Genomic DNA, 26601 nt, shown 5'->3' with positions numbered 1-26601 from the left:
AAATCCCCTTCTAACAAAAGCTGTCAAAAAAGGACTTCCACTTGTATTACAAGCTACAAGCTTTTGATAAACAGGGCACAGGTCGCATCTCTCAACTGATTATCGAAAAGCAGCAATTCTGTCAGCAGATGCCATAATTACAGTTATATATATTTTTGACGATTTTAGGGAATTGTTCAAAAATGCGGAACGCGGAACAATGGAAGTTCGCGGGGTCTCACAGAGCAATTAGGAATAATATTTCTTCACCTGGGTAGTTTGATGGTAAAACTTACCTTTCTCCAGAGCAAGAACTAAGAGGCCCCGCGTTCGCGGGGCTTCGTCAAACAGTTACTAGTTCCCGTACAATTACACTATAAAACAGATTTAGATTTTCATTTATGTTTTATGAATAATCACGATTATAAATACAAGTAAGAAACCTAACAATAGGAATATAAATTTTACGTAAGCCTATATGGACCTAGAATTTGTAACCTTACACCAAACCTTAAGGCCTCCTCCTCCCATTTGCCGGCGAACCAGGCAAGTAGCTCTTTAGTCAGTCAATACTTAAGTCGTGCGAGAAATGCCGCGACAGATTCGCAACGTCGAGTCCCGTGAAGTCTGTGAACACGTCCGTGGTGGCGGAGGTGGGTTTTGGGGTGGGGGTGGTGCTGGTGGAGGCCCATTGGGGGTCCTCGGTTTTAAAGCTGGCTTCGAAGGGGATTGAGACGCCTGTGAAAGAAAAATAAATAGCTATTAGGTACTGAGTTATTTTGCAAGAGCTAAGTCAAGTAGACTAGTTACTTTTATGCAGGGACCGGACAACCCTTCCCGCGATAAAACCCTTTCAATGGGCGACACTTAAACACGGCTAACACATTGAAAGACTTTCCCTTTTGAACTGCAAGCCCATTCATACCCTTACCTTTGATTAACTCATACCGAAAAGCTAACCAAAAATAAGGGTAGCTCTTAATAAGGGTTACCCTTATCTTTAAGCGCTTTTTATAAAGGTTTCCCTTTGCGTGAAAGAGACAGGATTAGTATATATCTACGGTAGTGTATGAAAAGGAAAGAAAATACGTGCCTAGTCAAAGAACGCCGCCGTCGCCGCCGACGATCGCTCGGATTCGAAGTAATGTGTTCTTTATGAACAAGGTAGATGACTTAAATTAGCACGCTTATATGCTAAAAAGGAAACCCTTTTATAAGGCTAACCCTTATAAGCAATATGCAAGGTGTTGGTGAGCGGATGATAAGGGTATTTGGGCTACCGATTACTCAAATGTGGTAGCTTTATATAAGGGTTTTTAAAACCAAAACAAAGGGTTTCGTCTGGCAAAGGGTATGGTGAGTTAAGCCTTATGCAATACCCTTATAAAACCCCGATAAGGGATAGCGGGCCGGTCCCTGCTTTTATGCTTGTTTAAGAAACGAGCAAGCGAAAGATTTTTTAATAACTCGCTTAGCTGGTCCTGATTTCGAATCTTGAGCGTAGCGACTCAAAAGATGAGGAGTAAATATCTTAGAACTTTACTTAGTGATATAAAAGATAGTTGCTTTTTACGTTTACGTACAGTTGGAACTCTGCCTATAGTTGTCACCGTACCAATAGCTGACATCCTAAACTAATGTGCTAACTGGTTTTAGCCAGCATTCAACCCATGGTTGGAACCTTACTAATGACTTTAACCCTACCAGTGGATGGCACCTTACCAGTGGTTGGCACCCATCCCGTATTTGACACACTGTCAATGTTGAGCATCACATCAGAGTTTGAACATACCTAGCACGCTCCGAACGTCGCTGTTGGGCTGACTGAAGTATATAAACCGGTAAAAACCGGGTATCCTCACGCCGCTGCCCACCGGAAAGCTCAGAATCACCACTCGTGTGCCTGGGGCTACGTGCACGGGCTGGATCTCTGGTCGATGCACTTTAGCCATGTACTCGTAGGCTATGTAGTCGTCCAGGTTGTGTAAGGATGCCTGGAAAAGTACATCAAAACATTTTCAACTGGGGCGCTTACACACACATTGATATACAAACATGCCGTACGCACATAGAGTATATATGTGTCAAACAAGGGCTTGACACTCTTTAATAGAGAACGATAGTCTTATTGCGATTCCTATAAGAGAAAAGAGAAAATAGTGCCATGCTTTGTCTTTATCACCGACCGGGTGGAATCATAGGTAGGAGGAGATGGCGACATACCGAAATTTATAAGTGAAAAAAGAAAGAATCTTATGCTGCCCAAATTTTATATGAATATTCTTTCCCTTACCCCCGGTCGCTCGGTGGCGCGTCTATAACTACTTGTATATACTATGTCTATGTACTCAAACGATTTCCGTAGTATGGCGTCGTTGCAGCCAGTGCTATGGTCACGAAATAAGATTTCCTCCTTGCTTACCAGATACAACGTAACGTTACCCAGTCAGAGGTTAGCAACATAGTTGAGGAGTGTCTTTTCAAAAGGGTTTATTTCTCTATGAAATACCATACAAAAATAAGCCTTGTGTGTCTTTTCACAATGCTTATTTTTGTATGGTATTTCATAGAGAAATAAACCCTTTTGAAAAGACACTCCTCGGTGGTGACATACACAATTATCATAAGTGAAGGTTGCGGGTTTTCCTTACATTTGACGTAATGTTACGTCACGCTGAAATGAACTTTATCTCGTGTCGATAGAGGTCATTGGCACAGTGTCTTGTTATGCGGGAAGAGTTATTTACGCAGGTTTGTGTGTTTGGTTGTTTATTTTCGTCTTTCTTGTAACGTAACTACTGAGATATCAGACGACTTTTATGGATAGATATTACATTTATAACTAATTTCCAAATACGAACTTAAATTAAAACTTTTCATTTGTCCTTTTTTTGGAAATAAGTTTTCCCAGAACCCCTCAGACAACCCGTAATAGAGTTCTTTGGCGCAAAGGTACGGGAAGAACCGACCCCAGATACACTGGGATAACGGTAGGACAAAGAAGAGTTTTCCCCTCACTTCCTGCAAAAACTCGGCTCGCAAAAGTTTGGTCACGGTGGGATGCTCCTTAGGACACACGATTTACAAGTGCCAAGTGGACTGACCTTATTTGACCACTTTAGCTGTCACTATTTGACGTTTACTGTATAGTTAGAATTTTAAGGTGTCCCAATATTACTTAAAAATTGACGATAACATTCGGACACTTTAAAAATTCTATATTTAATACCGTCTTCCGGTTCGAACGCCATCTTGATAGTAGCCTCGTGATTAATTCCTTTGTTTGTTGCTCATTAAAATTGTTTAAAGTGTAATATCGATAGCTTTATTATACAGTAATATAATTTGGTAGTGTGTAGTGAATGGAGAATTAATCTCAAAGCGTGTTTAACCACCATTTTGGATTCAACGGCCGGTAGTCCACGTGCTTCTCGTAAAATCCAGCTATCGGTTTTACGAGACGACAACAACAACAATAACTACCGAACAACGTCGTGCTCTAGGAGCATTTGGTATTTCTACCTCTAACCGTGTCTGGCTAGAGCCCTAGAGGCCCATAATTTTATTTACCGTACACTAGCTGAAGAAAATCAAGAAATATGAATTCGATCCCACGTGGATCCCACTTTGACGTTGGCGAAATCATCGACAGTATCGATGGAGCCATCGGCAGTATTGATTGATTGAAGGTGTCCCAATATTACTTAAGAATTGACCATAACATTCGGACACTTTAAAAATTCTATATTTAATACCGTCTGGACGCCCTAGGTAGCGCTGGAGAGCCCAAGTGCAAAAAAAAGTTAGCGAACTCGGCGCCGTCGGGAGAGAAACGGCTTTGGACAGAAAAGCATGGCGGTCTTTGGTGTCAAAGGCCAAGTATACTTATATACTTGTAAATGCCGATCCAGTCGTTTGGATGAATCTCAACGTCATGAGACAGAATACACTCCATCCTGTACTCGATATACCATTTCTGGTTGTTCTTTAAAATATATATTACATGCCATCTGTACGCCCTAAATACCGCTGGAGAGACGATGTGCAATAGCGAATGGACAGAAACGGCTTTGGACAGTGAAGCATGGCGGTCTTTGGTGTCGGAGGCCAAGATTCACTTCGAGTTGTCGCGCAACAGGAGTAAGTAAGTAAGTAGGTACGTAAGTAAGTAAGTTCGTAAGTAAGTGCATAAGTAAGTACGTAAGTAAGTAAGCAAGTAAGTATACTTACATCGTAAATGCCGATCCAGTCGTTGGGATGAATCTCGACATCTTGGGACAGGATACACTCCATCCTGTACTCGGAGTCCCCTATGTACCATTTCTGGTTGTTCAGCACAAACTTTATCGTCTTCTCGGTGTAGTTTGAGAACGTCTGCAGAAATAGAACATATTAGGAATTACAATAAAATATACATATTATTACAAGTAGGCGTGGCCCTTATTACTGGGACGGTAGGGTTCAATATTAAGCAACTTTGGTTGTTATTCCGGACCTTATTTGAAAGTCTTTTTTTTTTGTATTTGCTGTAAGCCTAATATATCAAACAAACCTGTCTGTTGGTGAAATAGGCGCCAGTTGTTGTACGAGAAAACTACGTATATCGCTAAATAAGATGACGATTTTAAAACCGAAATCTTTTTACGTGCATGGTGTATTTTTACGTAGGTTTGTAACTACGCAAGCATCAAGCAGGTTTAAGGGTTAAAAATTCAAATTGCCAACATGCAATAATTACCTCTGTAGAATCACAAACATCAGCGCTCTCACTTACTGCGTCCGGCCCATCGGTCATCGTCGTTTCACCGTTGTCCTCTATCGATGCTGTCATAGGAGCCACGACTGCGGACCTCATGCGAATGTTCGCTCGTGGTTTGGGCGATTCGCGTTCGATCACCGAGCGAATGAAGCCGTGACGGATCTACGCATGCACGTGCAATGTTAAGCCCCCTCCACACTCGTGCGCGAATCGCGGCGCGAAGCCGCGAACCCGAGTGTGGAGTTTAGTTCGCTAACCAGCGTAACCGACTCCACACTCGCGTTCGTGGCTTCGCGCCGCGTAGTCTGGAGCGGGCTATACAGTGTTAGTGGCAAGCAACTATTTGGGGGCATTCCAGAAAAATGTCTACTTTGTACTAACATAAGTAAGGTTAAATTTTTATTTTTATTTTAATCATTTAATCCAGATAACATTGATCCATAATTAAAACATACAAAACATTTGCAATAAAAAAAAAAAGATTAAGTATAAAAGATAGGTAAGATTAAGTATTATTTAAAGCACGAGCATAAGCAGTTAAAATCTGTAGACTTTTTATGTAACATTAACATAAGCAGTGTTATTTTACTATAGTAGGGTAACTAACTAGTGACAGCAAATGTATGGAACAGTATGCACTTTAGTCTCAGGCGATGCCGCTTGGCACGATTGTTCCTTAGGTCAAACAAAGCTGATTTGGCCGGTAGAGATCGTACCGTGCCTACCCCCCAAATAGAGGGGGGAAGGGGTCGACTCCCCAGGTCTAATTCGTCCAGGTCTTAGCAACGAGGGCAAGTTATATATCATTATCGGATAATTTTGGGACGAGGAATTCATTTTTGAAATAAGTGTTATACCTTTCCATACAAAAAAACCCCTACTAACTACGGTCCACGTAAGAGATGCTTACCAAGTTCAGTTTCTTCGTACTCACCTCAGTGAGTATTTCCCTTGGGCCCAACATCTTTATAAATAAGTTTGAATGTTTGCACTGACCTTAATATTAAACTGCGCTACTACAGGCTTGTGGTCACTCAGCGTGTAGAACGGCACGTGATTGTAAGATATTAGGTCCGCGCGAAGGGTGATGTTTTCATAGTTGTTCGCGATCACTTTGTATAGTATCCTGTCCGTCCAGGACGGTTTCCGTCTGAAAATGAAGACAAAATCTCTAAGATTTAAGTTTTGATTTGACTTCAATTTTTTTTGTTTGGATTTAAAATTTCATAACGGAACCATGCAAGTTATCCCTTTTCAGGGCTGACTATTAAAATACTTAAAAATATTATACTGCAACGATTTTTATAGCACACGCAGTGCAAGTGTTATTTATACGCCATAATTTTATAGAAGTTTAACGTTTAAAATAACACTTGCACTGCGTGTGCTATCAAAATCATTGCAGACTTATGTTGGTCTAACAATTTGGCAATTATTGGCAATTATTAAGTTGGCAATTATTAAGGCAAGATGATATAGTTAGTTAGTTAGTTAGTTCTGCTGGGCATATTCCGCAACTCGACATCCAATGTGCCTATTTTGGGTGGCAAGATGATATAAAACTTCCCTCTATATAAATTAAATACGCAAGAGCGATAGAGTTAAATAACGACATCGACATAGACGGTAAACCCTCTGTTACCCATAATATGTATATCCGTATTTTATCAAACTATGATGACCAGAAAATTTCACTCACTTGATATCATACTCGTCCGTTCCCGTATTAAACTTATAAGTAGGCGGGAACTTGATCTCCGGCTCACTAAACTCCGCAAAGGCTCCCTCACTCTCCATAACGGCTAGCAGTTAATACACAAATATATATTAAAGCATACTCACTTGATATCATACTCGTCCGTTCCCGTATTAAACTGTATAAGTAGGCGGGAACTTGATCTCCGGCTCACTAAACTCCGCAAAGGCTTCCTCACTCTATAACGGCTAGCAATTAATACACAAATATATATTAAACCATACTCACTTGATATCATACTCGTCCGTTCCCGTATTAAACTGTATAAGTAGGCGGGAACTTGATCTCCGGCTCACTAAACTCCGCAAAGGCTTCCTCACTCTATAACGGCTAGCAATTAATACACAAATATATATTAAACCATACTCACTTGATATCATACTCGTCCGTTCCCGTATTAAACTTATAAGTAGGCGGGAACTTGATCTCCGGCTCACTAAACTCCGCAAAGGCTTCCTCACTCTATAACGGCTAGCAATTAATACACAAATATATATTAAACCATACTCACTTGATATCATACTCGTCCGTTCCCGTATTAAACTTATAAGTGGGCGGGAACTTGATCTCCGGCTCACTAAACTCCGCAAAGGCTTCCTCACTCTATAACGGCTAGCAATTAATACACAAGTATATATTAAACCATACTCACTTGATATCATACTCGTCCGTTCCCGTATTAAACTTATAAGTAGGCGGGAACTTGATCTCCGGCTCACTAAACTCCGCAAAGGCTTCCTCACTCTCCATAACGGCTAGCAGTTAATACACAAATATATATTAAACCATACTCACTTGATATCATACTCGTCCGTTCCCGTATTAAACTTATTAGTAGGCGGGAACTTGATCTCCGGCTCACTAAACTCCGCAAAGGCTTCCTCACTCTCCATAACGGCTAGGCAGTTAATACACAAATATATATTAAACCATACTCACTTGATATCATACTCGTCCGTTCCCGTATTAAACTTATAAGTAGGCGGGAACTTGATCTCCGGCTCACTAAACTCCGCAAAGGCTTCCTCACTCTCCATAACGGCTAGCAGTTAATACACAAATATATATTAAACCATACTCACTTGATATCATACTCGTCCGTTCCCGTATTAAACTCATAAGTAGGCAGGAATTTGATCTCCGGCTCACTAAACTCCGCAAAGGCTTCCTTACTCTCCATAACGACTAGGCAGTTAATACACAAATATATATTAAACCATACTCACTTGATATCATACTCGTCCGTTCCCGTATTAAACTTATAAGTAGGCGGGAACTTGATCTCCGGCTCACTAAATTCCGCAAAGGCTTCCTCACTCTATAACGGCTAGCAATTAATACACAAGTATATATTAAACCATACTCACTTGATATCATACTCGTCCGTTCCCGTATTAAACTTATAAGTAGGCGGGAACTTGATCTCCGGCTCACTAAACTCCGCAAAGGCTCCCTCACTCTCCATAACGGCTAGCAGTTAATACACAAATATATATTAAAGCATACTCACTTGATATCATACTCGTCCGTTCCCGTATTAAACTGTATAAGTAGGCGGGAACTTGATCTCCGGCTCACTAAACTCCGCAAAGGCTTCCTCACTCTATAACGGCTAGCAATTAATACACAAATATATATTAAACCATACTCACTTGATATCATACTCGTCCGTTCCCGTATTAAACTGTATAAGTAGGCGGGAACTTGATCTCCGGCTCACTAAACTCCGCAAAGGCTTCCTCACTCTATAACGGCTAGCAATTAATACACAAATATATATTAAACCATACTCACTTGATATCATACTCGTCCGTTCCCGTATTAAACTTATAAGTAGGCGGGAACTTGATCTCCGGCTCACTAAACTCCGCAAAGGCTTCCTCACTCTATAACGGCTAGCAATTAATACACAAATATATATTAAACCATACTCACTTGATATCATACTCGTCCGTTCCCGTATTAAACTTATAAGTGGGCGGGAACTTGATCTCCGGCTCACTAAACTCCGCAAAGGCTTCCTCACTCTATAACGGCTAGCAATTAATACACAAGTATATATTAAACCATACTCACTTGATATCATACTCGTCCGTTCCCGTATTAAACTTATAAGTAGGCGGGAACTTGATCTCCGGCTCACTAAACTCCGCAAAGGCTTCCTCACTCTCCATAACGGCTAGCAGTTAATACACAAATATATATTAAACCATACTCACTTGATATCATACTCGTCCGTTCCCGTATTAAACTTATTAGTAGGCGGGAACTTGATCTCCGGCTCACTAAACTCCGCAAAGGCTTCCTCACTCTCCATAACGGCTAGGCAGTTAATACACAAATATATATTAAACCATACTCACTTGATATCATACTCGTCCGTTCCCGTATTAAACTTATAAGTAGGCGGGAACTTGATCTCCGGTTCACTAAACTCCGCAAAGGCTTCCTCACTCTCCATAACGGCTAGCAGTTAATACACAAATATATATTAAACCATACTCACTTGATATCATACTCGTCCGTTCCCGTATTAAACTCATAAGTAGGCAGGAATTTGATCTCCGGCTCACTAAACTCCGCAAAGGCTTCCTTACTCTCCATAACGACTAGGCAGTTAATACACAAATATATATTAAACCATACTCACTTGATATCATACTCGTCCGTTCCCGTATTAAACTTATAAGTAGGCGGGAACTTGATCTCCGGCTCACTAAATTCCGCAAAGGCTTCCTCACTCTATAACGGCTAGCAATTAATACACAAGTATATATTAAACCATACTCACTTGATATCATACTCGTCCGTTCCCGTATTAAACTTATAAGTAGGCGGGAACTTGATCTCCGGCTCACTAAACTCCGCAAAGGCTTCCTCACTCTATAACGGCTAGCAATTAATACACAAGTATATATTACACCATACTCACTTGATATCATACTCGTCCGTTCCCGTATTAAACTTATAAGTAGGCGGGAACTTGATCTCCGGCTCACTAAACTCCGCAAAGGCTTCCTCACTCTATAACGGCTAGCAATTAATACACAAGTATATATTACACCATACTCACTTGATATCATACTCGTCCGTTCCCGTATTAAACTGTATAAGTAGGCGGGAACTTGATCTCCGGCTCACTAAACTCCGCAAAGGCTTCCTCACTCTATAACGGCTAGCAATTAATACACAAGTATATATTAAACCATACTCACTTGATATCATACTCGTCCGTTCCCGTATTAAACTTATAAGTAGGCGGGAACTTGATCTCCGGCTCACTAAACTCCGCAAAGGCTTCCTCACTCTATAACGGCTAGCAATTAATACACAAGTATATATTACACCATACTCACTTGATATCATACTCGTCCGTTCCCGTATTAAACTTATAAGTAGGCGGGAACTTGATCTCCGGCTCACTAAACTCCGCAAAGGCTTCCTCACTCTATAACGGCTAGCAATTAATACACAAGTATATATTAAACCATACTCACTTGATATCATACTCGTCCGTTCCCGTATTAAACTTATAAGTAGGCGGGAACTTGATCTCCGGCTCACTAAACTCCGCAAAGGCTTCCTCACTCTCCATAACGGCTAGCAGTTAATACACAAATATATATTAAACCATACTCACTTGATATCATACTCGTCCGTTCCCGTATTAAACTTATAAGTAGGCGGGAACTTGATCTCCGGCTCACTAAACTCCGCAAAGGCTTCCTCACTCTCCATAACGGCTAGCAGTTAATACACAAATATATATTAAACCATACTCACTTGATATCATACTCGTCCGTTCCCGTATTAAACTTATAAGTAGGCGGGAACTTGATCTCCGGCTCACTAAACTCCGCAAAGGCTTCCTCACTCTATAACGGCTAGCAATTAATACACAAGTATATATTAAACCATACTCACTTGATATCATACTCGTCCGTTCCCGTATTAAACTTATAAGTAGGCGGGAACTTGATCGCCGGCTCACTAAACTCCGCAAAGGCTTCCTCACTCTCCATAACGGCTAGCAGTTAATACACAAATATATATTAAACCATACTCACTTGATATCATACTCGTCCGTTCCCGTATTAAACTTATAAGTAGGCGGGAACTTGATCTCCGGCTCACTAAACTCCGCAAAGGCTTCCTCACTCTCCATAACGGCTAGCAGTTAATACACAAATATATATTAAACCATACTCACTTGATATCATACTCGTCCGTTCCCGTATTAAACTTATAAGTAGGCGGGAACTTGATCTCCGGCTCACTAAACTCCGCAAAGGCTTCCTCACTCTCCATAACGGCTAGCAGTTAATACACAAATATATATTAAACCATACTCACTTGATATCATACTCGTCCGTTCCCGTATTAAACTTATTAGTAGGCGGGAATTTGATCTCCGGCTCACTAAACTCCGCAAAGGCTTCCTCACTCTCCATAACGGCTAGGCAGTTAATACACAAATATATATTAAACCATACTCACTTGATATCATACTCGTCCGTTCCCGTATTAAACTTATAAGTAGGCGGGAACTTGATCTCCGGCTCACTAAACTCCGCAAAGGCTTCCTCACTCTCCATAACGGCTAGCAGTTAATACACAAATATATATTAAACCATACTCACTTGATATCATACTCGTCCGTTCCCGTATTAAACTTATAAGTAGGCGGGAACTTGATCTCCGGCTCACTAAACTCCGCAAAGGCTTCCTCACTCTCCATAACGGCTAGCAGTTAATACACAAATATATATTAAACCATACTCACTTGATATTATACTCGTCCGTTCCCGTATTAAACTCATAAGTAGGCAGGAACTTGATCTCCGGCTCACTAAACTCCGCAAAGGCTTCCTCACTCTCCATAACGGCTAGCAGTTAATACACAAATATATATTAAACCATACTCACTTGATATCATACTCGTCCGTTCCCGTATTAAACTGTATAAGTAGGCGGGAACTTGATCTCCGGCTCACTAAACTCCGCAAAGGCTTCCTCACTCTATAACGGCTAGCAATTAATACACAAATATATATTAAACCATACTCACTTGATATCATACTCGTCCGTTCCCGTATTAAACTTATTAGTAGGCGGGAACTTGATCTCCGGCTCACTAAACTCCGCAAAGGCTTCCTCACTCTCCATAACGGCTAGCAGTTAATACACAAATATATATTAAACCATACTCACTTGATATCATACTCGTCCGTTCCCGTATTAAACTCATAAGTAGGCAGGAATTTGATCTCCGGCTCACTAAACTCCGCAAAGGCTCCCTCACTCTATAACGGCTAGCAATTAATACACAAGTATATATTACACCATACTCACTTGATATCATACTCGTCCGTTCCCGTATTAAACTGTATAAGTAGGCGGGAACTTGATCTCCGGCTCACTAAACTCCGCAAAGGCTTCCTCACTCTATAACGGCTAGCAATTAATACACAAGTATATATTAAACCATACTCACTTGATATCATACTCGTCCGTTCCCGTATTAAACTTATAAGTAGGCGGGAACTTGATCTCCGGCTCACTAAACTCCGCAAAGGCTTCCTCACTCTCCATAACGGCTAGCAGTTAATACACAAATATATATTAAACCATACTCACTTGATATCATACTCGTCCGTTCCCGTATTAAACTTATAAGTAGGCGGGAACTTGATCTCCGGCTCACTAAACTCCGCAAAGGCTTCCTCACTCTCCATAACGGCTAGCAGTTAATACACAAATATATATTAAACCATACTCACTTGATATCATACTCGTCCGTTCCCGTATTAAACTTATAAGTAGGCGGGAACTTGATCTCCGGCTCACTAAACTCCGCAAAGGCTTCCTCACTCTATAACGGCTAGCAATTAATACACAAGTATATATTAAACCATACTCACTTGATATCATACTCGTCCGTTCCCGTATTAAACTTATAAGTAGGCGGGAACTTGATCGCCGGCTCACTAAACTCCGCAAAGGCTTCCTCACTCTCCATAACGGCTAGCAGTTAATACACAAATATATATTAAACCATACTCACTTGATATCATACTCGTCCGTTCCCGTATTAAACTTATAAGTAGGCGGGAACTTGATCTCCGGCTCACTAAACTCCGCAAAGGCTTCCTCACTCTCCATAACGGCTAGCAGTTAATACACAAATATATATTAAACCATACTCACTTGATATCATACTCGTCCGTTCCCGTATTAAACTTATAAGTAGGCGGGAACTTGATCTCCGGCTCACTAAACTCCGCAAAGGCTTCCTCACTCTCCATAACGGCTAGCAGTTAATACACAAATATATATTAAACCATACTCACTTGATATCATACTCGTCCGTTCCCGTATTAAACTTATTAGTAGGCGGGAATTTGATCTCCGGCTCACTAAACTCCGCAAAGGCTTCCTCACTCTCCATAACGGCTAGGCAGTTAATACACAAATATATATTAAACCATACTCACTTGATATCATACTCGTCCGTTCCCGTATTAAACTTATAAGTAGGCGGGAACTTGATCTCCGGCTCACTAAACTCCGCAAAGGCTTCCTCACTCTCCATAACGGCTAGCAGTTAATACACAAATATATATTAAACCATACTCACTTGATATCATACTCGTCCGTTCCCGTATTAAACTTATAAGTAGGCGGGAACTTGATCTCCGGCTCACTAAACTCCGCAAAGGCTTCCTCACTCTCCATAACGGCTAGCAGTTAATACACAAATATATATTAAACCATACTCACTTGATATTATACTCGTCCGTTCCCGTATTAAACTCATAAGTAGGCAGGAACTTGATCTCCGGCTCACTAAACTCCGCAAAGGCTTCCTCACTCTCCATAACGGCTAGCAGTTAATACACAAATATATATTAAACCATACTCACTTGATATCATACTCGTCCGTTCCCGTATTAAACTTATAAGTAGGCGGGAACTTGATCTCCGGCTCACTAAACTCCGCAAGGGCTTCCTCACTCTCCATAACGGCTAGCAGTTAATACACAAATATATATTAAACCATACTCACTTGATATCATACTCGTCCGTTCCCGTATTAAACTGTATAAGTAGGCGGGAACTTGATCTCCGGCTCACTAAACTCCGCAAAGGCTTCCTCACTCTATAACGGCTAGCAATTAATACACAAATATATATTAAACCATACTCACTTGATATCATACTCGTCCGTTCCCGTATTAAACTTATTAGTAGGCGGGAACTTGATCTCCGGCTCACTAAACTCCGCAAAGGCTTCCTCACTCTCCATAACGGCTAGCAGTTAATACACAAATATATATTAAACCATACTCACTTGATATCATACTCGTCCGTTCCCGTATTAAACTCATAAGTAGGCAGGAATTTGATCTCCGGCTCACTAAACTCCGCAAAGGCTCCCTCACTCTATAACGGCTAGCAATTAATACACAAGTATATATTACACCATACTCACTTGATATCATACTCGTCCGTTCCCGTATTAAACTGTATAAGTAGGCGGGAACTTGATCTCCGGCTCACTAAACTCCGCAAAGGCTTCCTCACTCTATAACGGCTAGCAATTAATACACAAATATATATTAAACCATACTCACTTGATATCATACTCGTCCGTTCCCGTATTAAACTTATAAGTGGGCGGGAACTTGATCTCCGGCTCACTAAACTCCGCAAAGGCTTCCTCACTCTATAACGGCTAGCAATTAATACACAAGTATATATTAAACCATACTCACTTGATATCATACTCGTCCGTTCCCGTATTAAACTTATAAGTAGGCGGGAACTTGATCTCCGGCTCACTAAACTCCGCAAAGGCTTCCTCACTCTCCATAACGGCTAGCAGTTAATACACAAATATATATTAAACCATACTCACTTGATATCATACTCGTCCGTTCCCGTATTAAACTTATTAGTAGGCGGGAACTTGATCTCCGGCTCACTAAACTCCGCAAAGGCTTCCTCACTCTCCATAACGGCTAGGCAGTTAATACACAAATATATATTAAACCATACTCACTTGATATCATACTCGTCCGTTCCCGTATTAAACTTATAAGTAGGCGGGAACTTGATCTCCGGCTCACTAAACTCCGCAAAGGCTTCCTCAATCTCCATAACGGCTAGGCAGTTAATACACAAATATATATTAAACCATACTCACTTGATATCATACTCGTCCGTTCCCGTATTAAACTTATAAGTAGGCGGGAACTTGATCTCCGGCTCACTAAACTCCGCAAAGGCTTCCTCACTCTCCATAACGGCTAGGCAGTTAATACACAAATATATATTAAACCATACTCACTTGATATCATACTCGTCCGTTCCCGTATTAAACTTATAAGTAGGCGGGAACTTGATCTCCGGCTCACTAAATTCCGCAAAGGCTTCCTCACTCTATAACGGCTAGCAATTAATACACAAGTATATATTAAACCATACTCACTTGATATCATACTCGTCCGTTCCCGTATTAAACTTATAAGTAGGCGGGAACTTGATCTCCGGCTCACTAAACTCCGCAAAGGCTTCCTCACTCTATAACGGCTAGCAATTAATACACAAGTATATATTACACCATACTCACTTGATATCATACTCGTCCGTTCCCGTATTAAACTTATAAGTAGGCGGGAACTTGATCTCCGGCTCACTAAACTCCGCAAAGGCTTCCTCACTCTATAACGGCTAGCAATTAATACACAAGTATATATTACACCATACTCACTTGATATCATACTCGTCCGTTCCCGTATTAAACTGTATAAGTAGGCGGGAACTTGATCTCCGGCTCAATAAACTCCGCAAAGGCTTCCTCACTCTATAACGGCTAGCAATTAATACACAAGTATATATTAAACCATACTCACTTGATATCATACTCGTCCGTTCCCGTATTAAACTTATAAGTAGGCGGGAACTTGATCTCCGGCTCACTAAACTCCGCAAAGGCTTCCTCACTCTATAACGGCTAGCAATTAATACACAAGTATATATTACACCATACTCACTTGATATCATACTCGTCCGTTCCCGTATTAAACTTATAAGTAGGCGGGAACTTGATCTCCGGCTCACTAAACTCCGCAAAGGCTTCCTCACTCTATAACGGCTAGCAATTAATACACAAGTATATATTAAACCATACTCACTTGATATCATACTCGTCCGTTCCCGTATTAAACTGTATAAGTAGGCGGGAACTTGATCTCCGGCTCACTAAACTCCGCAAAGGCTTCCTCAGTCTATAACGGCTAGCAATTAATACACAAATATATATTAAACCATACTCACTTGATATCATACTCGTCCGTTCCCGTATTAAACTTATAAGTAGGCGGGAACTTGATCTCCGGCTCACTAAACTCCGCAAAGGCTTCCTCACTCTCCATAACGGCTAGCAGTTAATACACAAATATATATTAAACCATACTCACTTGATATCATACTCGTCCGTTCCCGTATTAAACTCATAAGTAGGCAGGAATTTGATCTCCGGCTCACTAAACTCCGCAAAGGCTCCCTCACTCTATAACGGCTAGCAATTAATACACAAGTATATATTACACCATACTCACTTGATATCATACTCGTCCGTTCCCGTATTAAACTGTATAAGTAGGCGGGAACTTGATCTCCGGCTCACTAAACTCCGCAAAGGCTTCCTCACTCTATAACGGCTAGCAATTAATACACAAATATATATTAAACCATACTCACTTGATATCATACTCGTCCGTTCCCGTATTAAACTTATAAGTGGGCGGGAACTTGATCTCCGGCTCACTAAACTCCGCAAAGGCTTCCTCACTCTATAACGGCTAGCAATTAATACACAAGTATATATTAAACCATACTCACTTGATATCATACTCGTCCGTTCCCGTATTAAACTTATAAGTAGGCGGGAACTTGATCTCCGGCTCACTAAACTCCGCAAAGGCTTCCTCACTCTCCATAACGGCTAGCAGTTAATACACAAATATATATTAAACCATACTCACTTGATATCATACTCGTCCGTTCCCGTATTAAACTTATTAGTAGGCGGGAACTTGATCTCCGGCTCACTAAACTCCGCAAAGGCTTCCTCACTCTCCATAACGGCTAGCAGTTAATACACAAATATATATTAAACCATACTCACTTGATATCATACTCGTCCGTTCCCGTATTAAACTCATAAGTAGGCAGGAATTTGATCTCCGGCTCACTAAACTCCGCAAAGGCTTCCTCACTCTCCATAACGGCTAGGCAGTTAATACACAAATATATATTAAACCATACTCACTTGATATCATACTCGTCCGTTCCCGTATTAAACTTATAAGTAGGCGGGAACTTGATCTCCGGCTCACTAAATTCCGCAAAGGCTTCCTCACTCTATAACGGCTAGCAATTAATACACAAGTATATATTAAACCATACTCACTTGATATCATACTCGTCCGTTCCCGTATTAAACTTATAAGTAGGCGGGAACTTGATCTCCGGCTCACTAAACTCCGCAAAGGCTTCCTCACTCTATAACGGCTAGCAATTAATACACAAGTATATATTACACCATACTCACTTGATATCATACTCGTCCGTTCCCGTATTAAACTTATAAGTAGGCGGGAACTTGATCTCCGGCTCACTAAACTCCGCAAAGGCTTCCGCACTCTATAACGGCTAGCAATTAATACACAAGTATATATTACACCATACTCACTTGATATCATACTCGTCCGTTCCCGTATTAAACTGTATAAGTAGGCGGGAACTTGATCTCCGGCTCACTAAACTCCGCAAAGGCTTCCTCACTCTATAACGGCTAGCAATTAATACACAAGTATATATTAAACCATACTCACTTGATATCATACTCGTCCGTTCCCGTATTAAACTTATAAGTAGGCGGGAACTTGATCTCCGGCTCACTAAACTCCGCAAAGGCTTCCTCACTCTATAACGGCTAGCAATTAATACACAAGTATATATTAAACCATACTCACTTGATATCATACTCGTCCGTTCCCGTATTAAACTTATAAGTAGGCGGGAACTTGATCTCCGGCTCACTAAACTCCGCAAAGGCTTCCTCACTCTATAACGGCTAGCAATTAATACACAAGTATATATTAAACCATACTCACTTGATATCATACTCGTCCGTTCCCGTATTAAACTTATAAGTAGGCGGGAACTTGATCTCCGGCTCACTAAACTCCGCAAAGGCTTCCTCACTCTCCATAACGGCTAGCAGTTAATACACAAATATATATTAAACCATACTCACTTGATATCATACTCGTCCGTTCCCGTATTAAACTTATAAGTAGGCGGGAACTTGATCTCCGGCTCACTAAACTCCGCAAAGGCTTCCTCACTCTCCATAACGGCTAGCAGTTAATACACAAATATATATTAAACCATCTCACTTGATATCATACTCGTCCGTTCCCGTATTAAACTTATAAGTAGGCGGGAACTTGATCTCCGGCTCACTAAACTCCGCAAAGGCTTCCTCACTCTCCATAACGGCTAGCAGTTAATACACAAATATATATTAAACCATACTCACTTGATATCATACTCGTCCGTTCCCGTATTAAACTTATTAGTAGGCGGGAATTTGATCTCCGGCTCACTAAACTCCGCAAAGGCTTCCTCACTCTCCATAACGGCTAGGCAGTTAATACACAAATATATATTAAACCATACTCACTTGATAACATACTCGTCCGTTCCCGTATTAAACTTATAAGTAGGCGGGAACTTGATCTCCGGCTCACTAAACTCCGCAAAGGCTTCCTCACTCTCCATAACGGCTAGCAGTTAATACACAAATATATATTAAACCATACTCACTTGATATCATACTCGTCCGTTCCCGTATTAAACTCATAAGTAGGCAGGAATTTGATCTCCGGCTCACTAAACTCCGCAAAGGCTTCCTCACTCTCCATAACGGCTAGGCAGTTAATACAAAAATATATATTAAACCATACTCACTTGATATCATACTCGTCCGTTCCCGTATTAAACTTATAAGTAGGCGGGAACTTGATCTCCGGCTCACTAAATTCCGCAAAGGCTTCCTCACTCTATAACGGCTAGCAATTAATACACAAGTATATATTAAACCATACTCACTTGATATCATACTCGTCCGTTCCCGTATTAAACTTATAAGTAGGCGGGAACTTGATCTGCGGCTCACTAAACTCCGCAAAGGCTTCCTCACTCTATAACGGCTAGCAATTAATACACAAGTATATATTAAACCATACTCACTTGATATCATACTCGTCCGTTTCCGTATTAAACTTATAAGTAGGCGGGAACTTGATCTCCGGCTCACTAAACTCCGCAAAGGCTTCCTCACTCTCCATAACGGCTAGCAGTTAATACACAAATATATATTAAACCATACTCACTTGATATCATACTCGTCCGTTCCCGTATTAAACTTATAAGTAGGCGGGAACTTGATCTCCGGCTCACTAAACTCCGCAAAGGCTTCCTCACTCTATAACGGCTAGCAATTAATACACAAGTATATATTAAACCATACTCACTTGATATCATACTCGTCCGTTCCCGTATTAAACTTATAAGTAGGCGGGAACTTGATCTCCGGCTCACTAAACTCCGCAAAGGCTTCCTCACTCTCCATAACGGCTAGCAGTTAATACACAAATATATATTAAACCATACTCACTTGATATCATACTCGTCCGTTCCCGTATTAAACTTATAAGTAGGCGGGAACTTGATCTCCGGCTCACTAAACTCCGCAAAGGCTTCCTCACTCTCCATAACGGCTAGCAGTTAATACACAAATATATATTAAACCATACTCACTTGATATCATACTCGTCCGTTCCCGTATTAAACTTATAAGTAGGCGGGAACTTTATCTCCGGCTCACTAAACTCCGCAAAGGCTTCGTCACTCTCCATAACGGCTAGCAGTTAATACACAAATATATATTAAACCATACTCACTTGATATCATACTCGTCCGTTCCCGTATTAAACTTATTAGTAGGCGGGAATTTGATCTCCGGCTCACTAAACTCCGCAAAGGCTTCCTCACTCTCCATAACGGCTAGGCAGTTAATACACAAATATATATTAAACCATACTCACTTGATATCATACTCGTCCGTTCCCGTATTAAACTTATAAGTAGGCGGGAACTTGATCTCCGGCTCACTAAACTCCGCAAAGGCTTCCTCACTCTCCATAACGGCTAGCAGTTAATACACAAATATATATTAAACCATACTCACTTGATATCATACTCGTCCGTTCCCGTATTAAACTTATAAGTGGGCGGGAACTTGATCTCCGGCTCACTAAACTCCGCAAAGGCTTCCTCACTCTATAACGGCTAGCAATTAATACACAAATATATATTAAACCATACTCACTTGATATCATACTCGTCCGTTCCCGTATTAAACTTATAAGTAGGCGGGAACTTGATCTCCGGCTCACTAAACTCCGCAAAGGCTTCCTCACTCTCCATAACGGCTAGCAGTTAATACACAAATATATATTAAACCATACTCACTTGATATCATACTCGTCCGTTCCCGTATTAAACTCATAAGTAGGCAGGAATTTGATCTCCGGCTCACTAAACTCCGCAAAGGCTCCCTCACTCTATAACGGCTAGCAATTAATACACAAGTATATATTACACCATACTCACTTGATATCATACTCGTCCGTTCCCGTATTAAACTGTATAAGTAGGCGGGAACTTGATCTCCGGCTCACTAAACTCCGCAAAGGCTTCCTCACTCTATAACGGCTAGCAATTAATACACAAATATATATTAAACCATACTCACTTGATATCATACTCGTCCGTTCCCGTATTAAACTTATAAGTGGGCGGGAACTTGATCTCCGGCTCACTAAACTCCGCAAAGGCTTCCTCACTCTATAACGGCTAGCAATTAATACACAAGTATATATTAAACCATACTCACTTGATATCATACTCGTCCGTTCCCGTATTAAACTTATAAGTAGGCGGGAACTTGATCTCCGGCTCACTAAACTCCGCAAAGGCTTCCTCACTCTATAACGGCTAGCAATTAATACACAAATATATATTAAACCATACTCACTTGATATCATACTCGTCCGTTCCCGTATTAAACTTATAAGTAGGCGGGAACTTGATCTCCGGCTCACTAAACTCCGCAAAGGCTTCCTCACTCTCCATAACGGCTAGCAGTTAATACACAAATATATATTAAACCATACTCACTTGATATCATACTCGTCCGTTCCCGTATTAAACTTATAAGTGGGCGGGAACTTGATCTCCGGCTCACTAAACTCCGCAAAGGCTTCCTCACTCTATAACGGCTAGCAATTAATACACAAATATATATTAAACCATACTCACTTGATATCATACTCGTCCGTTCCCGTATTAAACTTATAAGTAGGCGGGAACTTGATCTCCGGCTCACTAAACTCCGCAAAGGCTTCCTCACTCTCCATAACGGCTAGCAGTTAATACACAAATATATATTAAACCATACTCACTTGATATCATACTCGTCCGTTCCCGTATTAAACTCATAAGTAGGCAGGAATTTGATCTCCGGCTCACTAAACTCCGCAAAGGCTCCCTCACTCTATAACGGCTAGCAATTAATACACAAGTATATATTACACCATACTCACTTGATATCATACTCGTCCGTTCCCGTATTAAACTGTATAAGTAGGCGGGAACTTGATCTCCTGCTCACTAAACTCCGCAAAGGCTTCCTCACTCTATAACGGCTAGCAATTAATACACAAATATATATTAAACCATACTCACTTGATATCATACTCGTCCGTTCCCGTATTAAACTTATAAGTGGGCGGGAACTTGATCTCCGGCTCACTAAACTCCGCAAAGGCTTCCTCACTCTATAACGGCTAGCAATTAATACACAAGTATATATTAAACCATACTCACTTGATATCATACTCGTCCGTTCCCGTATTAAACTTATAAGTAGGCGGGAACTTGATCTCCGGCTCACTAAACTCCGCAAAGGCTTCCTCACTCTCCATAACGGCTAGCAGTTAATACACAAATATATATTAAACCATACTCACTTGATATCATACTCGTCCGTTCCCGTATTAAACTTATTAGTAGGCGGGAACTTGATCTCCGGCTCACTAAACTCCGCAAAGGCTTCCTCACTCTCCATAACGGCTAGGCAGTTAATACACAAATATATATTAAACCATACTCACTTGATATCATACTCGTCCGTTCCCGTATTAAACTTATAAGTAGGCGGGAACTTGATCTCCGGCTCACTAAACTCCGCAAAGGCTTCCTCACTCTCCATAACGGCTAGCAGTTAATACACAAATATATATTAAACCATACTCACTTGATATCATACTCGTCCGTTCCCGTATTAAACTCATAAGTAGGCAGGAATTTGATCTCCGGCTCACTAAACTCCGCAAAGGCTTCCTCACTCTCCATAACGGCTAGGCAGTTAATACACAAATATATATTAAACCATACTCACTTGATATCATACTCGTCCGTTCCCGTATTAAACTTATAAGTAGGCGGGAACTTGATCTCCGGCTCACTAAATTCCGCAAAGGCTTCCTCACTCTATAACGGCTAGCAATTAATACACAAGTATATATTAAACCATACTCACTTGATATCATACTCGTCCGTTCCCGTATTAAACTTATAAGTAGGCGGGAACTTGATCTCCGGCTCACTAAACTCCGCAAAGGCTTCCTCACTCTATAACGGCTAGCAATTAATACACAAGTATATATTACACCATACTCACTTGATATCATACTCGTCCGTTCCCGTATTAAACTTATAAGTAGGCGGGAACTTGATCTCCGGCTCACTAAACTCCGCAAAGGCTTCCTCACTCTATAACGGCTAGCAATTAATACACAAGTATATATTACACCATACTCACTTGATATCATACTCGTCCGTTCCCGTATTAAACTTATAAGTAGGCGGGAACTTGATCTCCGGCTCACTAAACTCCGCAAAGGCTTCCTCACTCTATAACGGCTAGCAATTAATACACAAGTATATATTAAACCATACTCACTTGATATCATACTCGTCCGTTCCCGTATTAAACTTATAAGTAGGCGGGAACTTGATCTCCGGCTCACTAAACTCCGCAAAGGCTTCCTCACTCTCCATAACGGCTAGCAGTTAATACACAAATATATATTAAACCATACTCACTTGATATCATACTCGTCCGTTCCCGTATTAAACTTATAAGTAGGCGGGAACTTGATCTCCGGCTCACTAAACTCCGCAAAGGCTTCCTCACTCTATAACGGCTAGCAATTAATACACAAGTATATATTAAACCATACTCACTTGATATCATACTCGTCCGTTCCCGTATTAAACTTATAAGTAGGCGGGAACTTGATCTCCGGCTCACTAAACTCCGCAAAGGCTTCCTCACTCTCCATAACGGCTAGCAGTTAATACACAAATATATATTAAACCATACTCACTTGATATCATACTCGTCCGTTCCCGTATTAAACTTATAAGTAGGCGGGAACTTGATCTCCGGCTCACTAAACTCCGCAAAGGCTTCCTCACTCTATAACGGCTAGCAATTAATACACAAGTATATATTAAACCATACTCACTTGATATCATACTCGTCCGTTCCCGTATTAAACTTATAAGTAGGCGGGAACTTGATCTCCGGCTCACTAAACTCCGCAAAGGCTTCCTCACTCTCCATAACGGCTAGCAGTTAATACACAAATATATATTAAACCATACTCACTTGATATCATACTCGTCCGTTCCCGTATTAAACTTATAAGTAGGCGGGAACTTGATCTCCGGCTCACTAAACTCCGCAAAGGCTTCCTCACTCTCCATAACGGCTAGGCAGTTAATACACAAATATATATTAAACCATACTCACTTGATATCATACTCGTCCGTTCCCGTATTAAACTTATAAGTAGGCGGGAACTTGATCTCCGGCTCACTAAACTCCGCAAAGGCTTCCTCACTCTCCATAACGGCTAGCAGTTAATACACAAATATATATTAAACCATACTCACTTGATATCATACTCGTCCGTTCCCGTATTAAACTTATAAGTAGGCGGGAACTTGATCTCCGGCTCACTAAACTCCGCAAAGGCTTCCTCACTCTCCATAACGGCTAGCAGTTAATACACAAGTATATATTAAACCATACTCACTTGATATCATACTCGTCCGTTCCCGTATTAAACTTATAAGTAGGCGGGAACTTGATCTCCGGCTCACTAAACTCCGCAAAGGCTTCCTCACTCTATAACGGCTAGCAATTAATACACAAGTATATATTAAACCATACTCACTTGATATCATACTCGTCCGTTCCCGTATTAAACTTATAAGTAGACGGGAACTTGATCTCCGGCTCACTAAACTCCGCAAAGGCTTCCTCACTCTCCATAACGGCTAGCAGTTAATACACAAATATATATTAAACCATACTCACTTGATATCATACTCGTCCGTTCCCGTATTAAACTTATAAGTAGGCGGGAACTTGATCTCCGGCTCATTAAACTCCGCAAAGGCTTCCTTACTCTCCATAACGGCTAGCAGTTAATACACAAATATATATTAAACCATACTCACTTGATATCATACTCGTCCGTTCCCGTATTAAACTTATAAGTAGGCGGGAACTTGATCTCCGGCTCATTAAACTCCGCAAAGGCTTCCTCACTCTCCATAACGGCTAGCAGTTAATACACAAATATATATTAAACCATACTCACTTGATATCATACTCGTCCGTTCCCGTATTAAACTTATAAGTAGGCGGGAACTTGATCTCCGGCTCACTAAACTCCGCAAAGGCTTCCTCACTCTCCATAACGGCTAGCAGTTAATACACAAATATATATTAAACCATACTCACTTGATATCATACTCGTCCGTTCCCGTATTAAACTTATAAGTAGGCGGGAACTTGATCTCCGGCTCATTAAACTCCGCAAAGGCTTCCTCACTCTCCATAACGGCTAGTAACTGGTCGTGCCTCAATATATTTGTGTAAACGTCTTTCTCAACTTTCTTTAGTAATGTGACGATCGCCTCTGACGTTGGGCTGCTGCCGGTGGGGTGGTCTGTGCGGAAATTTAAGTCACCTATCCAGAATACGTAGCTGAAACAAGGGTAGTTACATTTAATTACCTTTCGTAAATTTACTTTAAAAAAGGCACTTACGTTTTATCACTCCCGGATACGTCGGCCAATTGTAATTTTTTTTAAACAATTTTTCGAGCTGATCCCAATAGAAATATTTTTTTATTTGTTTCATTTTCGAAAGTCAATTGATCATAGTTTATGAAGAAATAAAGATTTCTTTAATTACATGTCAACTTATTTTTTTATCGCGTTTAAAAAAAACTATGGCCAACTACCCCGGACTTACCCTAAGTGTATTTAAAAAAAAACACCGTCTTGAGCTATTAAAAGAGCAACCTTATATCCAGTACTTACATAAAGTTATAAATAAAAACCACCACACTTTATAATACGAATAGTCAGCGTTTTTAGGGTTCCGTACCCAAAGGGTAAAAACGGGACTCTATTACTAAGACTCCTCTGTCCGTCTGTCTGTCTGTCACCAGGCTGTATCTCACGAACCGTAATAGCTAGACAGTTGTAATTTTCACAGATGATGTATTTCTGTTGCCGCTATAACAACAAATATTAAAAACAGAATAAAATAAATATTTAAGTAGGGCTCCCATACAACAAACATGATTTTTTTGCCGTTTTTTGCCTAATGGTACGGAACCCTTCGTGCGCGATTCAGACTCGCACTTGGCCGGTTTTCAATGAGAATAAACTACAAAATAAACCCACAGCGGGTTCTTACTTTTGAGAAAAATTACGTAAAAACATTCTTGTACATAACCTAGAGAGGCAATTAAGTGGAACCAGGTTAGGCCAGTCTGCTTGTCACCACGAACGTAACGTCACGTTCGAAACGTCAGGCCATAAATAAACGTAAGTTTGTACGCGATTAAGTGCCGTGTTAGTTTTAAATTATGGAACTAGGTTAGATTGATATGAGACCTAATTCCAATTGAATAACGATGTTAGCAAAAGTAGATTAATCCGATTGACCTAAATAGCCAAATGTGTAGATGTAAAGCAATGTATTTAATTGTACATAATTACTAATTAGGCATTAAAACTCTCATGAGATGTCTTTATGATTAATCGCTTTCAGCTTGTTACTTAAACCCACATCTCGTATTTGCCTTTCATTATGTAGCACAGCTAAAGAAAAATACTCACTCAAGGTGGCCCTCATCAAAATATTACATGGTAATTATTATATTGTATTATAGTGTTGTAGTCATTAACCCTGTCCGCTAGTAAATGCTCATGTGCTGTTAGATGACAGTTCACGAAACAGTCGGAACAGCCGTACCTAGATGTTGAAGCGTATGCTGATAATACTCACTCGTGGTACAAAATATTAGAAGTCTCCTGAACATGGTAATTATGATATTTTATTATGGTGTTGTAATCATTCACCCTGTCCGCTAGTAAATGCTCATGTGCTGTTAGATGACAGTTCACGAAACAGTCGGAACAACCGTACCTAGATGTTGAAGCGTATGCTGATAATACTCACTCGTGGTACAAAATATTAGAAGTCTCCTGAACATGGTAATTGTGATATTTTATTATGGTGTTGTAGTCATTCACCCTGTCCGCTAGTAAATGCTCGTGTGCTGTTAGATGACAGTTCACAAAACAAACGGAGCAGCCGTAGATGTTGAAGCGTATGCTGATTGCGCCTTTGTTGCCCTGGAAATAAGGACTAAGTTACTGTATATTATATAAGACGAGTTGATTAAAACTGAGGACCTACCGCGAACACCAAAGTTCACAAATTGCGGGATCTTTCTCTTTTACTCCAATTAAAGCCGGTCACAGACGGAGCGATAATCGGCAGATACCGTAAGATACCGGAGTTATATAAAACGTT

The 26601-nt window shown here is 40.6% G+C and overlaps 1 protein-coding gene across 1 annotated transcript in view; it reads right to left on the bottom strand.

Annotated features, from left to right (window-relative positions):
- Positions 1-208: 208 nt before the first annotated feature.
- The window catches only part of LOC134745961 (inositol polyphosphate 5-phosphatase K-like), a 30070-nt gene continuing 3677 nt past the window's right edge, over positions 209-26601 (bottom strand). Inside the window, exons 4-9 of the mRNA XM_063680110.1 lie at positions 26245-26420; positions 24511-24756; positions 5735-5888; positions 4210-4353; positions 1772-1973; positions 209-717 (exon numbers count right to left, since the gene is read on the bottom strand). Of these exons, the coding sequence (XP_063536180.1) occupies positions 542-717; positions 1772-1973; positions 4210-4353; positions 5735-5888; positions 24511-24756; positions 26245-26420 (1098 nt within the window). The 3' untranslated portion in view covers positions 209-541. The remainder of the gene's footprint in view (positions 718-1771; positions 1974-4209; positions 4354-5734; positions 5889-24510; positions 24757-26244; positions 26421-26601) is intronic.

The sequence above is a fragment of the Cydia strobilella genome, chromosome 12 (genome assembly GCF_947568885.1).
Source record: "Cydia strobilella chromosome 12, ilCydStro3.1, whole genome shotgun sequence".
Lineage (NCBI taxonomy): Eukaryota > Metazoa > Arthropoda > Insecta > Lepidoptera > Tortricidae > Cydia > Cydia strobilella.
This window is presented reverse-complemented; position numbering and strand designations above follow the sequence as displayed.